Source organism: Hypanus sabinus, chromosome 10 (assembly GCF_030144855.1).
Source record: "Hypanus sabinus isolate sHypSab1 chromosome 10, sHypSab1.hap1, whole genome shotgun sequence".
NCBI classification, from domain to species: Eukaryota; Metazoa; Chordata; class Chondrichthyes; order Myliobatiformes; family Dasyatidae; genus Hypanus; species Hypanus sabinus.
Window position 1 is genome coordinate 40750405 of NC_082715.1, and position 14148 is coordinate 40764552.

General features: G+C 39.8%; 1 protein-coding gene across 5 annotated transcripts in view; it reads left to right on the forward strand.

Moving 5' to 3' along the window:
* Positions 1-14148, forward strand: part of dnmt3ab (DNA (cytosine-5-)-methyltransferase 3 alpha b) — a 487596-nt gene that overhangs the window by 268972 nt on the left and 204476 nt on the right. For all 5 annotated transcript variants that reach the window (XR_009514305.1, XM_059981717.1, XM_059981718.1 and 2 more), the window contains exon 6: positions 11919-11965. Coding sequence is in view for 4 of the 5 variants with exons in the window: in XM_059981717.1 (XP_059837700.1) it covers positions 11919-11965 (47 nt within the window). In the remaining variant the exon portion in view is untranslated. The remainder of the gene's footprint in view (positions 1-11918; positions 11966-14148) is intronic.

The window sequence follows — 14148 nt, forward strand, 5'->3', positions numbered from 1 at the left end:
TTGTAGATGTCACTCCACTCTTTAAAATTCAGAATCAGGTTTATTATCACAGTATGTGACGTAAAATTTGTTAACTTAGCAGCAGCAGTTCAATGCGATACATAATATAGAAGAAAAAAATACAAAATAATAGTAATAATAAATAAGTGAATCAATTACAGTATACTGTACATATATTGAATAGATTAAAAATTGTGCAAAAACAGAAATAATATATATTTAAAAATGAGGTAGTGCCTAAGGATCCAATTTCCATTTAGGAATCGGATGGCAGTGGGGAAGAAGCTGTTCCTGAATCGCTGAGTATGTGCCTTCAGGCTTCTGTATCTCCTACCTGATGGTAACAGTGAGAAAAGGGCATGCCCTGGGTGCTGGAGGTCCTTAATAATGGACACTGCCTTTCTGAGACACTGCTCCTTGAAGATGTTCTGGATAGTTTGTAGGCTAGTACTCAAGATGGAGTTGACTAAATTTACAACCCTCTGCAGCTTCTTCAGGGAGGAAGAAGGGAGGAAGGCAAAAGAAAGGAAATTATAGGCCAGTTAGCCTAACATCAGTGGTTGGGAAAGTGTTGGAGTCTATTATTAAGAATGAGGTTTCAAGGTACTTGGAGTCAAAGTCAGCATGGTTTCTGTAAAGGGAAATCTTGCCGGACAAATCGGTTTTTCAGAAGGCATGTGATAAGGTTCCACACATGAGGCTGATTAACAAGATATAATCCTGTGGTGTTACAGGAAAGATATTGGCATGGACAGTGGAATGGCTGACAGGCAGGAGGCAGCAAGTGGGAATAAAAGGGCCCTTTTCTGGTTGGCTGCCAGTGACTAATGGTGCTCTTCAGGGGTCAGTATTGGGACTGCTGCTTTTCACATTGTTTGTCAGTGATTTAGATAATGGAATTGTTGGCTTTGTGGCGAAGTTTGTGGATGATATGAAGATAGGTGGAGGGGTAGATAGTGCTGAGGAAGCAATGCGATTGCAGCAGGACTTAGACAAACTGGAAGAATGGGCAAAAATGGCAGATGGAATACAGTGTTGGAAAATGTATGATAATGCATTTTGGTAAAACGAACAGTGGTGCGGACTATTATCTAAATGGGGAGAAGGTTCAAACATCAGAGATGCAGAGTGACTTAGGAGCCCTCATGCAAGACTCCCAGAGGTTAATTTACAAGTTGAGTCTGCAGTAAAGAAGGCAAATGCAATGGTTTATTTCAAGGGGAATGGAATATGAAAACAATGAGATAACGCTGAGCCTTTATAATATGCTAGTCAGACCACCACACTTGGAGTATTGTCGACAGTTTTGAGCCCCATATCTCAGAAAGGATGTGTTCTCATTGGGGAGAGTCCAGAGGAGGTTCAGGAGGATGATTCCGGTAATGAAGGGGTTAATATATGAGGTGCATTTAGCAGCTTTGGGCCTGTACTCACTGGAATTTAGAAGGGTTGGGAGGTTCTCATTGAAACCTCCCAAATTTTGAAAGGACTAGATAGGGTGGATATGGAGAGGATGTTCCCTGTGGTGGGGGTATCCAGAACTACCTGATAACTGAGGGAAACCCTTTAGAACAGAGGTAAGGAGGATTTTTTTAGCCAAAAAGTGGTGAACTGGTGGAATTCTCTACCTCAGACTGTGGTGAAGGCCAATCCATGTGTATATTTAACACAGAAGTTGATTGGTGATCGGATGGGGCATCAAAGGATATGGCGAGAAGGCAGGTGTATGGGGTTGAGTGGGATCCGGGATCACCCATGATGGAATGGCGGGCAGACGTGATGGGCTGAATAGCCTAATTCTGCTCCTATGTCTTATGGTCTTATGGGGGTGACCATCTTCACCATGGTAAAGCGTACTTATTGACTGTGATGGCCATTCATGAACTCAAGTCAGCTCCACACCACCCAGCAATGAATGGTGGTCAACTTCCTTTTTTCGTGTATTGGAGCTCTGCACATGCAACGAAAAATCAAACACCTGCAATGCTGTTTATGAGCAGGAATCTGAGATCTCACACAGACCTCCTGAAACCAGATCTATGGAGGGAGGTACAGAATAAACAGGTCAGCTAAATGCCAAGTATACAAGCAAAGAACTTTGAGGTTGGATGGGAAGTCCTGGCACATGATTACCGAGAAGTCAAGTGGACACCTTTTAGGATAGCTACAAGAACCGGACCACAGAGGTACACAGCGGATGTTGGAGATCATACATGGAGACATGTGGGTCAGGTACTGGGTGCTCAGCCGAAAAACACGCCTAAGTTAACTTCGTCCATTAAGAAGGACACATTACAGCCACCGAACTTGCCTCTCAGTATGAGTGGAAACCCAGATCATTGTCTTTGACAAGACACCAATCAAACCTGACGCCACTCCAGACGTCCAGAACTACTACACTGAAAAAAACAGAGCACCACCCAAAAGTCTGAATCTTTAGTACAGTGAAGTTAGTTATGGACTGTTATTGTGAAAGCATGTTTATTTGAATATGGTTTGTTAAAGGGCAATTGAATGTTACATATACAGTTTTATGTTGCATTAATCTAAAGGGGGAGGAACTGTGATGTATGGATCTATTTCTTTTGGAGCAATGGCTCTCCTTTGCATTACTTATTGACCAATAACATACCCATGCAGATTGATCTGTCATGCTCTTTCTCGCTGCATAGTGAATACAGCAGATAACCTCACCTCTGCATGCTTGCATTTATTTGATTGATGTCTAGATGTACAGAATGACAGTACTCACATGGTGCTGGTTTCCTTTCACATATTTGGCCTTGTGCTGTTGAACTTCATGGGGTCTGGACTCTTTATTGAGGACTCATAGATGGATCTTCCTGCTATTATCCCACTAAACCCGCATCACTGATGGGTCTAAATTTGGTCTAAATTGGGCAATGCTTGGAGCCCACATGGTTGAATCCTACTTCTGCTTCAAATAGTGGTAGTGGTATCATTCAGCTGTATTGCTTGCTAATCAGTGTTTAGATCAGACTGGTGAGACTGAAATGACTTCCCTGAAAGGACTGGATGAGTTTTAAGACAGTCTCGGGTTTTTTTTTGTTATCCTTACCACAATTGGTTTTTCAAAATCCTTATTAATAACCATATCTCATTAGTATAGAAATGATGAATTGAAATTACATCATGAACACATCCATTGACATAATTTAGGGAAGTCCCAGGAATTTGTTTTTGTTGCACCTGCAATCTAGATATTCCCTACAAGGAGAAAGCAATCCACCATGACAGATTTAATTGAGTAAGAAACAAAAGAGTTTTATTGGATAGTATCTAAAGAAAACAACAATCTGCAATATACAGTAAATAGGATATGAACCTCAGCTTCATTGAATGGCAAATATCACAATTTGATAAAGGCAAGAGTCACAGAATACTATAAACATGGCAATCTGTTTTTGTAGAACATTTCTATTGAATTTTTTAACTCCTTTTGAACTTAAATTTCAGGAGAATCATATGTGGAAAAATTTGTATTTTTACCAATCTGTATCAGAACATAGTCAATGGTAGTGAGTTCTTTGCAGTTTTGCAGGTTGATTTATTTACCACCTATGGTATTACATTTCACTCTCAAGACTCATGCTGTAATTTTAACATCTTTAAATGTTATACTGTGACTTGATTTATAATAAAATTATAAAGATGATTTTTATAAAACTAATTATTATCAATAATTATTAATTTTGCTTTCTAAATAGCAGAGATGTTAGATAATGGTGTTATAATTCTAAGCTGTTGAAGCAAACATTCCCATCACTTCGCTAGTTTCAGCAATGTAATTTGGTAATTACTCAATTTTACTTTCAAATTAAGGCACTGACATCTTCTTTTGTGGGTAAACGGTATAGGGACTTTATCATTAATTATTCCTAGGGGGAATAATTCTAAAATTTAAAAACCACTTTGAAAATTCTCTTGTTGAAGTTCTCACTTAATCTGAGTTTTTTATCCTATTAATTGCACTGTTTAAGATTAGCTCTGGATTTCTCTGCCAGAAAGAGACTTGGCAACAAATAACCTATAAAGCAATTTGTAATCCATTTACAAAACAATTAGATTCAGACTTTATGACACTTTCAAACTTGGGAATTCCATGTGCAGCTCAGAGAATTTTAAATTCATTGCTCATAAATTTTAACGAAGTATACTCTAATCTGAATACATCCATGCCTAATGTTTCTTTTAACAATATACAAAGGTTGAAAGCAAATAAGGCCATAAAACCTTTAGATATAGGAGCAGAATCTAAATACCTCACCTTAAATATACATAGAGACTTGGCCTCCTCAGCTGCCAATGGCAATGAATTCCACAGATTCACCAGCTAAAGAAATTCCTCCATGTCTCTCTTCTAAATAGAAGCCCCTCTACTCTGAGGCTGTGTCCTCTAGTCTTAGACTCTCCCACCATAGAAACATCCTCTCCATATCCACTCTATCAAAGCCTTTCAACATTTAATTAAGTTTCAATGAGGTCACCCCCCCCCCCCCATTCTTCAGAACTCTAGTGAATACAGGCCCAGAGCCATCAAACGCTTTTCATATGACAAGCCATTCAATCCTGGAATCATTTTTATGAATCTGCTTTGAACCCTGTCCATTTTCAGTGCATCCTTTCTAGGATAAGGGCCCAAAACTGCTCACAATACTCCAAGTGAGAGCTTACCAGTGCTTTATAAAGTCTCAACATTACATCCTTGCTTTTATATTCCGGTGCTCTTGAAATGAATGCTAACATTGCATTTGCCTTCCTAGCCACAGATTCAACCTACAAATTAACTTTTAGTTAACCCCGTATAAGGATTCCCAAGTCCTTTGCGCCTCAGTTTTCTTTTATTTTCTCTTCATTTAGGAAATATACTACCCTTTTATTTCTTCTACTGAAGTTCATGACTGTACACTTCCTGAAATTGTATTCCATCTGCCATTTCTTTGTCCGTTCTCCTAATCTGTTGAAGTCCTTCTGTAGCCTCACATTTCCTTAAAACTACCTGACCCTCCACCTATCTTCATATCGCCTACAAACTTTGCAACAAAGCCATCAATTCCATCATCCAAATCATTAACATTAAGCATAAAAAGAATCAGTCCCAACACAGACCCCTATCACACACCACTAGTCACCGGCAGCCAACTAGAAAAAGCTCCCTTTAATTGCACTCTTTACCTCCTACCAATCAGCCACTGCCTTATCCATGCTAGAATCTTTCCTGTAATACCATGGATTCATAACTTACTAAGCAGCCTCTTGTGTGGCACCTTGTCAAAGGCCTTCTGAAAATCCATGTGCACAACATCAACCAATTCTCCTTTGTCTATCCATGTTATTTCTTCAAAGAATTCTAACAGGTCTATCCGCCCAGATTTTATCTTGAGGAAACCATGCTGTACTATGTTTTATTTGATCATGTGCCTCCAAGTATCCTGAGACCTGAACCTTAATAAACTCTAACATCTTCCCAGCCACTAAGGTCAGACTAACTGTCCTATAGTTTCCTTTGTTCTGCATCTCTCCCTTCTTGAAGAGTGGAGTGACATTTGCAAATTTCCAATCTTCCAGAACCATTCCAGAATCTGGTGATTATTGAAAGATCATTACTAATGCCTCCAGAATCTTTTCAGCCACCTCTTTCAGCACCCTAGGGTGTACACTCTCTGGTCCAGGTAACATATACTTTCAGACCTGTCAATTTCCCAAGCACCTTCTCTCTAGTTGTGGTAACCCCTTGACACTTGGAACTTCCACCATACTGCTTGCGTCTTTCACAGTGAAGACTGACACAAAACACATATTCAGTTTGTCCGACATTTCCTTGTTCCCTGCTTCTCCAGCTTTGTTTTCCGGCAGTCCAATATCCACTCTTACTTCTCTTCTACACTTTGTGTATCTGAAGAAAATTTGGTATCTGCTTTAATATTATTGGCCATCTTATTTTTATTTTCCATCTTTACCTCCTTAATGACTTTTGTAGTTGCATTTTGTTGGTTTTTAAAAGCTTCCTACTAATTTTTGCTCTATTATCTGAACTCTTTTTGACTTTTCTTATTAGCCATGGTTGTGTCATCTTGCTTTTAGAATACTTCTTCCTCTTTGGGATGTATATATCCTGTGTGTTCTGAATTGCTTCCAGAAATTCCAGCCATTAATGCTCTGCTGTCATCCCTGCCAGTGTTCTTTTCCAATCAATTCTGGCTAATTCCCTTTTCATGCTTCTATAATTCCTTTTCTCCACTGTAATACTAATATTTCTGACTTTAGCTTCTCTTTCTCGAATATCAGGGTGAATTTGATCATATTAAGATCACTTGCCACTAAAAGGTTCTTTTACCTTAAGCTCTCTAATCAATTCCAGCTCACTGCACAACATCCAATCCAGAATAGCTGATCCCCTAGTGCCCTCAACCATGAACTAATCTAAAAAGCTTAGGCATTCTAGAGATTCCCCCCTTGGAATCCAGCGTCAGTCTGGTTTTCCCAATTTACCTGCATGTAGAAGCCCCCCGTGATAATTGTGACATTGCTCTTTTGGCATGCAATTTCTATCTCCCATTGTAATTTGTAGACCTCATCCTGGCAACCGTTTGGGGGTCTGTACAGAACTCCCAATCAGGGTCTTTTTACCATTGTAGTTCCTTAGCCCTATCCACAATGATTTAATACCTTCCAATCCCATGTCACTTCTTTCTAATGATTTGAATTCATTTGTTACCAGCAGAGCAATGCCGCTCCGCACCTTCCCCCCCCCCCCCCCACCCCCCGCCTTCCTGCCTGTCAATTTGACACAATGTGTATTCTTGGACATTAAGCTCCCAGCTATAATCTTCTTTCAGCCATGATTCTGTGATTCTTACATCATACTTGCCAATCTGTAACTGTGCTACAAGTTCATCTACCTTATTCTCTATACTGTGCGCATTCAAATGTAACACCTTCAGCCCTGTATTCACCCTTTTCAATTTTGTTTGCCTTTTACATTGCAACTCATCCTGTTGACTGCAATTGTGCCCCTTCAACAGCCTCTCCTCACTACACATTGCTTCTGTTTGTAAACCAGCTACCTCATCTTCAGTGCTATCACTCCAGTTCCCATACCCCTGGCAAGTTAGTTTAAGCCCTCCTGAACAACTTTTGCCAACCTGCCCACAAGGATATTGGACCTCCTCGAGTTCATGTGCAACCATCTCTTTTGTACAGGTTGTACCTTCCCCAGAAGAGATCCCAATGATCCATAAATCTGAACACCAGCCCCCTGCATCAGTTCCTCAGCCATGCATTCACCTGCCAAACCACCCTATTCTTACTCTCACTGGCATGTGGCACAGTCAGCAATCCAGAGATTACTATGCTGGGGGTCCTTTTCCTCAGCTTTCATGGACTGAAGGTGGAACTAATAAACATAATTGTGGAGGGGCAGATTCAACCTTTAGTTGCTAAAGTTGAATGTTGATTGCATTCCAGCATATCCACTGCCAGCTTTGGTAGAACTATTCTTGGGTCTCTGCTCCCACTGTCTGGATCGCTGGGCACAGTGATTAACAAGAAAAATTAGCAAATTAAAGTGTATAACTGCAAAGGGACACATGATTCTTCCTTTATTTCATTAAATAAATTGAATGTAAAGTTAATTCCTTTGCATGTCCGTGCTGTTGTGTGAAACTTGTAAATACCAGCATGAGAAACAGGCGTGAACCTATTCCAAACAGTCACTCCCCACTTTTTACTCAGTGGCCTTTTTGATTCGATCCACACAGATGGTTTTGCATCAGATATACGAGGCTTCAGTGAAGGACTTACAAATCTTACAAAAAAAATGAATACCCTGTTGCAGAATTCCTTGATTTTTCTGACCTCAGCTGAGTAAACTAGCTAATGAATGGATGATTTATTCTGCCCTTCATAAGATTTACTTATGGATGTGCTACAACTTTGCATCCTTTAATTTATAATGTGGATGTTTGACTTGAGTTCTAACTCCCCATGGTGTTTTTGTCAATTTTATCCACTTTTGCTTCTTCTAACAATTGTGATTTAAATTACTTTAGTCAGCTTTAGAAAATGGGCTCTGTCTTACCAAGTATGTAACAGTTGACACACAAGGATTTCAGGAGGGATGAGAGACAGCTGTGTTTACACAGAGGTGAACTGCCTACAAAGGCCCTTACCAAATATAGTTTTGTCTACAGTCTAGTGAGAGACACTTCCAAGTGTCTGAGGAAATCAGTTTTTGCAGGCTCCATTCCCCTGGGAAACTGTGACAGAATTATGTCATATCCTCAAACCTTATCTACAGACAAGATCAACCACTGGGCCAGCACTGCCAGTGGCTGTAAAGGTAACAATGCTGCTAAACTTAATGCCTTTGGGTTGTTCCAAGGAGGCGGGGAGGCTACATGTCAAATCAGTCAGCCATGAGCTGGTGCATATAAAAGAGCTGACAGATATGTTGCCTACCAGAACTAACTCATTCTTTTTCCCTCCTCTAAAGTGAATAGTCCTGTGAAAAAGCCTTGACTTTTTTTCCATGTGGCAGCATTTCACAAATTATAGGTATTATTGATTGCTTTCCTGCTCTTTCAGGCCCCACTTAGAATGGTAAAGTTTTCAGGAAAATGGAATTAATTTTCAGGTGGAATATTACCTAGCGTGGAAACTGAAACTATTTCTTTTGCAGTTATCATGTTACATAAGTTGATCAGTTTGGTAAACTGAGAATATTACAGTGTATTGACTCACCATAGCAGAGTGGTTAGCAGAATGCTTTTCAATTTCAGCGACCAGGGTTCAATTCCCACCGCTGCCTGTGAGGAGTCTGTAAATTCCTCCAGGTGCTCTGATTTCATCCCACAGTCCCAAAGATGTACTAGTTGGTAGGTCAATGGTTATGGTAAATTGTCCCGTAATTAGGCTAGGGTTAAATAGGGGCAGCGTAACTCGAAGGGCCAGAAAGGTCTGTCTGTGCTGTAGCTCAATAAATAAATATTTATTTAATCGATTTTTAAATAAATTAACAGTATTACACATGCGTTTTCAATATGAAAACCAATATTCGTTTTCACATTTCATTTTCACAGAAATTTTGTGATGGTCACTCCTCCAAATATTGTCATTGACAGGTGCAGCTATAAAGCTGATAAATGAATTAAGGGCAGGTCACTCTGCTAGGGCACTTTATGTAACTTTATTAAGCAGAAAGAAATTAAAGCAATGAATATAGAAAATAACAGGTCAAGTCATGCTGCATTTATGGAGAGAGATGAATTAATTTGAAACGTTGATGTTTCAAGTTCACTCTGTTTCCCCCACTGAAAGTGTCGCCTGACCTGTACAGTACTTTCAGCACTTATTACTTTTTGCAATATTTTTCGTTTGTATTACATACGCAGGAGGAATTCTGAAAGAGCAGGTGATCGAGAAAGAAACAGATGAATCTAAGAGCAAAACAGTAATGATACTGCTATAAATTATTTGAACAACTCAGCTTTGTTATGTAGTGGAACTAACTTCAGTTAAGCACTTGATAAATGAGTTCTATACGGAATGGGAGAACTGAGGCCTCCATCGGTCGGAGTTGACCATGGATATTGTGTCCTAGCTGTCTAGATATGCAATCCTGGGCAGTACGATATGGAGAGCAACCTGTTGCTCACGTAGCATGCTCCCCCTCTCCACGCATCTGAGAGTGATATAGAGACCGCTGCAGTTTGGTATCAGCAGCATCACAGGAGTTGCCAGTCAACATTGAGCTCAATGTAGGACTGCCCTAGGGACTCTAGCTCCAGATTTTTCCCTCAGGGTTTAGTCCTGAAGCCTTCCCCATGAGTGGATATGGCTGCAAGGCAACAGAAGCTTGAGATCAGTTTTCCCAGATGAGCTGCCAAAGAGCCCCATCAGCCTGAAGTGACGGGTTTTAAGGCTCAAGTAAGCTCACCTTTGCCCGTTCTCCTGTCAGTAGAAACTGTTCCACCAGGCTTAGTAGCCAAACCTCGTGAAGGCCAGGAGCTGGTCTTGGTTGTCAGAGGCTATTTGAGGTGCACGCCATTGGTAGCATTTAATAGGTAGTAGGAGCTTGTCACCATTACCACCCCCGGCTATAACAACCTTAGGGAAACAAGGGAAAACTACATACATTTAATTGATCAGGTACTGGAAGTGTCTACCAGAGCAGAAAAATAAGGTACAAGTTAATTGGCAATCCAAAAAGGGAGTTTGACATGGATAAATGAAGGACTTTGTGTACTACTATTTTCTTTTGTCCTATTAGTTGAAAGTGAAAGCACCCCATGTTAATCATTAGAGTAAGAAAAAGCTGTGTGCAATATTAATATTTCCATCAGTTTTGTTACTTTCACATATTAGATAAAATATTGCAAGTATTCTATGGCAGGTTTATCATTAATATTTTTTAAAACCCTTGATAAACAACATGTCATTTTGAAAAGGGTAAATTATAATATTAAATAAAAGCAATGCCAGCTGAAAAGCTGCTGAGATCTAACTAATTTGCAAGCAGAAGATCCCTTCAAATGGAGCATCCCGAAGGAGCTGTTGTCTGCTTATTGTGCACTTCTCTGACAGATTGAACTGCGGTGTACTGATGCCTGATTCACATTGTTGCCTTTGTATGCCACAGTACAGACCGCTTTGTACTGTGAGTGATAGTAGAACTCTTGGACTGTGGTACTTCACGAGGACAAGTGCAGGATGAGAACCCCTGAAGCTGCTTCTGCCCTCAATCCTTGCTCCTCCACTTTCAGCCCTAATGTAAGGTTTTGGCCCAAAATGTTAGCAATTTCTTTCCCCGCACAAATCAACTGCAGCTTTTGACTGCAGTTGTTTGTAGACCACCTTCCAAGATGTCTGCAGAATTGCATCATTTCTTTAGAAAAGTTCTCTGGACGCTGGATGCCATAATTTCAGTATACAGTGAATCTGATTGTTCCTGTTCTCTCATCTGCCTCTGACCTTTCTTTTCTGAGAAACAAAACCTGTTAGCTGGAATTCACTTATACTAGACACTTGAATTGCCCGTTGTAGAAATATACATCTGCTACATTTTCAGGAGAATATGTTCAGCAATTCTTTTAGTTTCTTGAAGGAATAGCTTTCATTTAGACTGCAATTTTGACTGAAATGCTTTTTTTTTAGAAAATAAGGGAAAGGCTTTATCAAGTACTTTTCATAAGAGCAAGACTCCTTTAACATGATGTTAATCATCTGTGCTATGTCCTTACATCATATTACTCATTCTGCAATTGGATTCAAGAATTCTAGATGAAGCTTTTACCATTGGCAAACTGTGCTGTGTTGTCCTTGCTCCCTAAGGAAAGCTGGATTGCCTTGACATTTTTTTGCTGCATGGAATTCTGGGAAAGTGATCTAATTATGTTGTAATATAAATCCCGCCACTTCTCCCAGCTGAGGAGGCCTACTTACACAGCTGCCTACCTCATACCACTTGAGATCTTTAATGAGCAAACCATACTCACTTGTCATGTAGACTAATCAGAAAAGGGAGTTTGGCTAAGAAAAAAGTATACTTTTAAATTGTTGGTAAAACTCTTCTCTGGCATTGGCCCCTTAAAGTCAGAGGTGTCATGAATGGAGGCTTCTTGAAGGCATTGTGAATCCTCCATTATGACAATGAGCCATAATTGCAAATCTTAATCCAAGAAAAGAAATGAAGACATTGTAAATGGCTCATCTTGCATGAAAACATGGACGAATTTCTGCAATAATGCCAGCAAGTGGACTACATAGCATCTGGAATATTATGATGTTGAGCTAAACATAACCTGAATCTTATTTTGTTTCTGATGCTAGTATATTGAGTGATATAATTTTATTGATTCATGTGTGTTTTGATTTGGATTTTATTTCACTTTTTATAGGATCTGAGGAAAATACCACTTCACCACAAGAGTCAGTAAAAGTAGAGGTAATATCCATTTTGCCTTGTATATAGGGACATGACTTTTCGTGCATGATGCTTTGACAGTTCAAATGTTTGTCATCCACTTCCTACTGAATAAAGCTGTTATCAAAACTCATATAGAATTTTAATACACGAGGTTTTTTGTGAAAAACAACAGTCTGCAAAATAATGATTTACTGGAACTCCAATCAAGTGAAATAATCTGGATAATTTGGATTTTTAAAATTATTTTGAACCCTGTTGAACTCATGAAAAATTATTCATAATATGTGTAGCTTTCTCACTCATATGAATCTGCTACTTGTATAGTATCTGGATACTCTATACCCTTTTTAATTCTGAGGTTTGGAACCAGTGATCATGCTTATTATGACAGTCTGTTTATATGCTAATGTGTAAAGTGTCTGTTACACTGGACAACAAAGATTTTGCTCCCTGATTATTTTGGGTGTATCTTATGGATTTTGGGCAGCTGATCATGAAAATCACCATGGAATTTCCCTATTAGGCACCATTTTTTTGGAATTCATAATTCAAGTTAGTTAAAACATTGCCCATAATGTAAGCAAGCTGTTCAAGAAGGACGGGTTACACTTGAATCCTGGGAGGACCAATATCCTAGCGGGGAGGTTTGCTAGGGCTACAGGGCAGACTTTAAACTAGTAAGATGGGGGGGGGGGGGGCGGGAATCAATTTGAGGAAACCATGGGAGAGGAGGTTAGTTTACCAGTAGAGCAAGTAAAGAGACAGTGTGTGAGGGAGGAAAGACAGGTGATGGAGAAGGGATGCGCTCAGCCCGAAGATGTAGGGGAGAAGAAAGAAAAGGATAATAAATTTGAATGCATGGTTAGGGATGAAAAGAGAGGAGGGGGTGGAGAGTTTCTTAAATGTATCTATTTTAATGCTAGGAGCATTGTAAGAAAGGTGGATGAGCTTAAAGCGTGGATTGATACCTGGAATTATGATGTTGTAGCAATTAGTGAAACATGGTTGCAGGAAGGGTGTGATTGGCAACTAAATATTCCTGGATTTAGTTGCTTCAGGTGTGATAGAGTAGGAGGGGCCAGAGGAGGAGGTGTTGCATTGCTTGTCCGAGAAAATCTTATGGCGGTGCTTTGGAAGGATAGATTAGAGAGCTCCTCTAGGGAGGCTGTTTGGGTGGAATTGAGAAATGGGAAGGGTGTAGTAACACTGATAGGAGTGTATTATAGGCCACCTAATGGGGAGCGTGAGTTGGAAGAGCAAATGTGTATGGAGATAGCAGATATTTGTAGTAAACACAAGGTGGTGATTGTGGGAGATTTTAATTTTCCACACGTAGACTAGGAAGCTCATTCTGTAAAAGGGCTGGATGGTTTAGAGTTTGTGAAATGTGTGCAGGATAGTTTTTTGCAACAATACATAGAAGTACCGACTAGAGATGGGGCAGTGTTGGATCTCCTGTTAGGGAATGCGATAGTCAGCTGACAGATGTATGTGTTGGGGAGCACTTCGGGTCCAGTGATCACAACAGCATTAGCTTCAATATAATTATGGAGAAGGACAGGACAGGACCTAGAGTTGAGATTTTTGATTGGAGAAAGGCTAACTTTGAGGAGATGCGAAGGGATTTAGAGAGAGTGAATTGGGTCAAGTTGTTTTATGGGAAGGATGTAATAGAGAAATGGAGGTCATTTAAGGGTGAAATTATGAGGGTACAGAATCTTTATGTTCCTGTTAGGTTGAAAGGAAAGGTTAAAGGTTTGAAAGCACCATGGTTTTCAAGGGATATTAGAAATTTGGTTCGGAAAAAGAGGGATGTCTACAATAGATATAGGCAGCATGGAGTAAAGGAATTGCTCGAGGAATATAAAGAATGTAAAAGGAATCTTAAAGAGATTAGAAAAGCTAAAAGAAGATAGGAGGTTGGTTTGGCAAATAAGGTGAAAGTAAATCTGAAAGGTTTCTACAGTTATATTAAAAGCAAGAGGATAGTGAGGGATAAAATTGGCCCCTTAGAGAATCAGAGTTGTCAGCTATGTGTGAAGCCGAGGGAGATGGGAGAGATTTTGAACGATTTCTTCTCTTCGGTATTCACTAAGGAGAAGGATATTGAATTGTGTAAGGTGTGGGAAACAAGTAAGGAAGTTATGGAGCCTATGACAATTAAAGAGGTGGAAGTACTGGCGCTTTTAAGAAATTTAAAA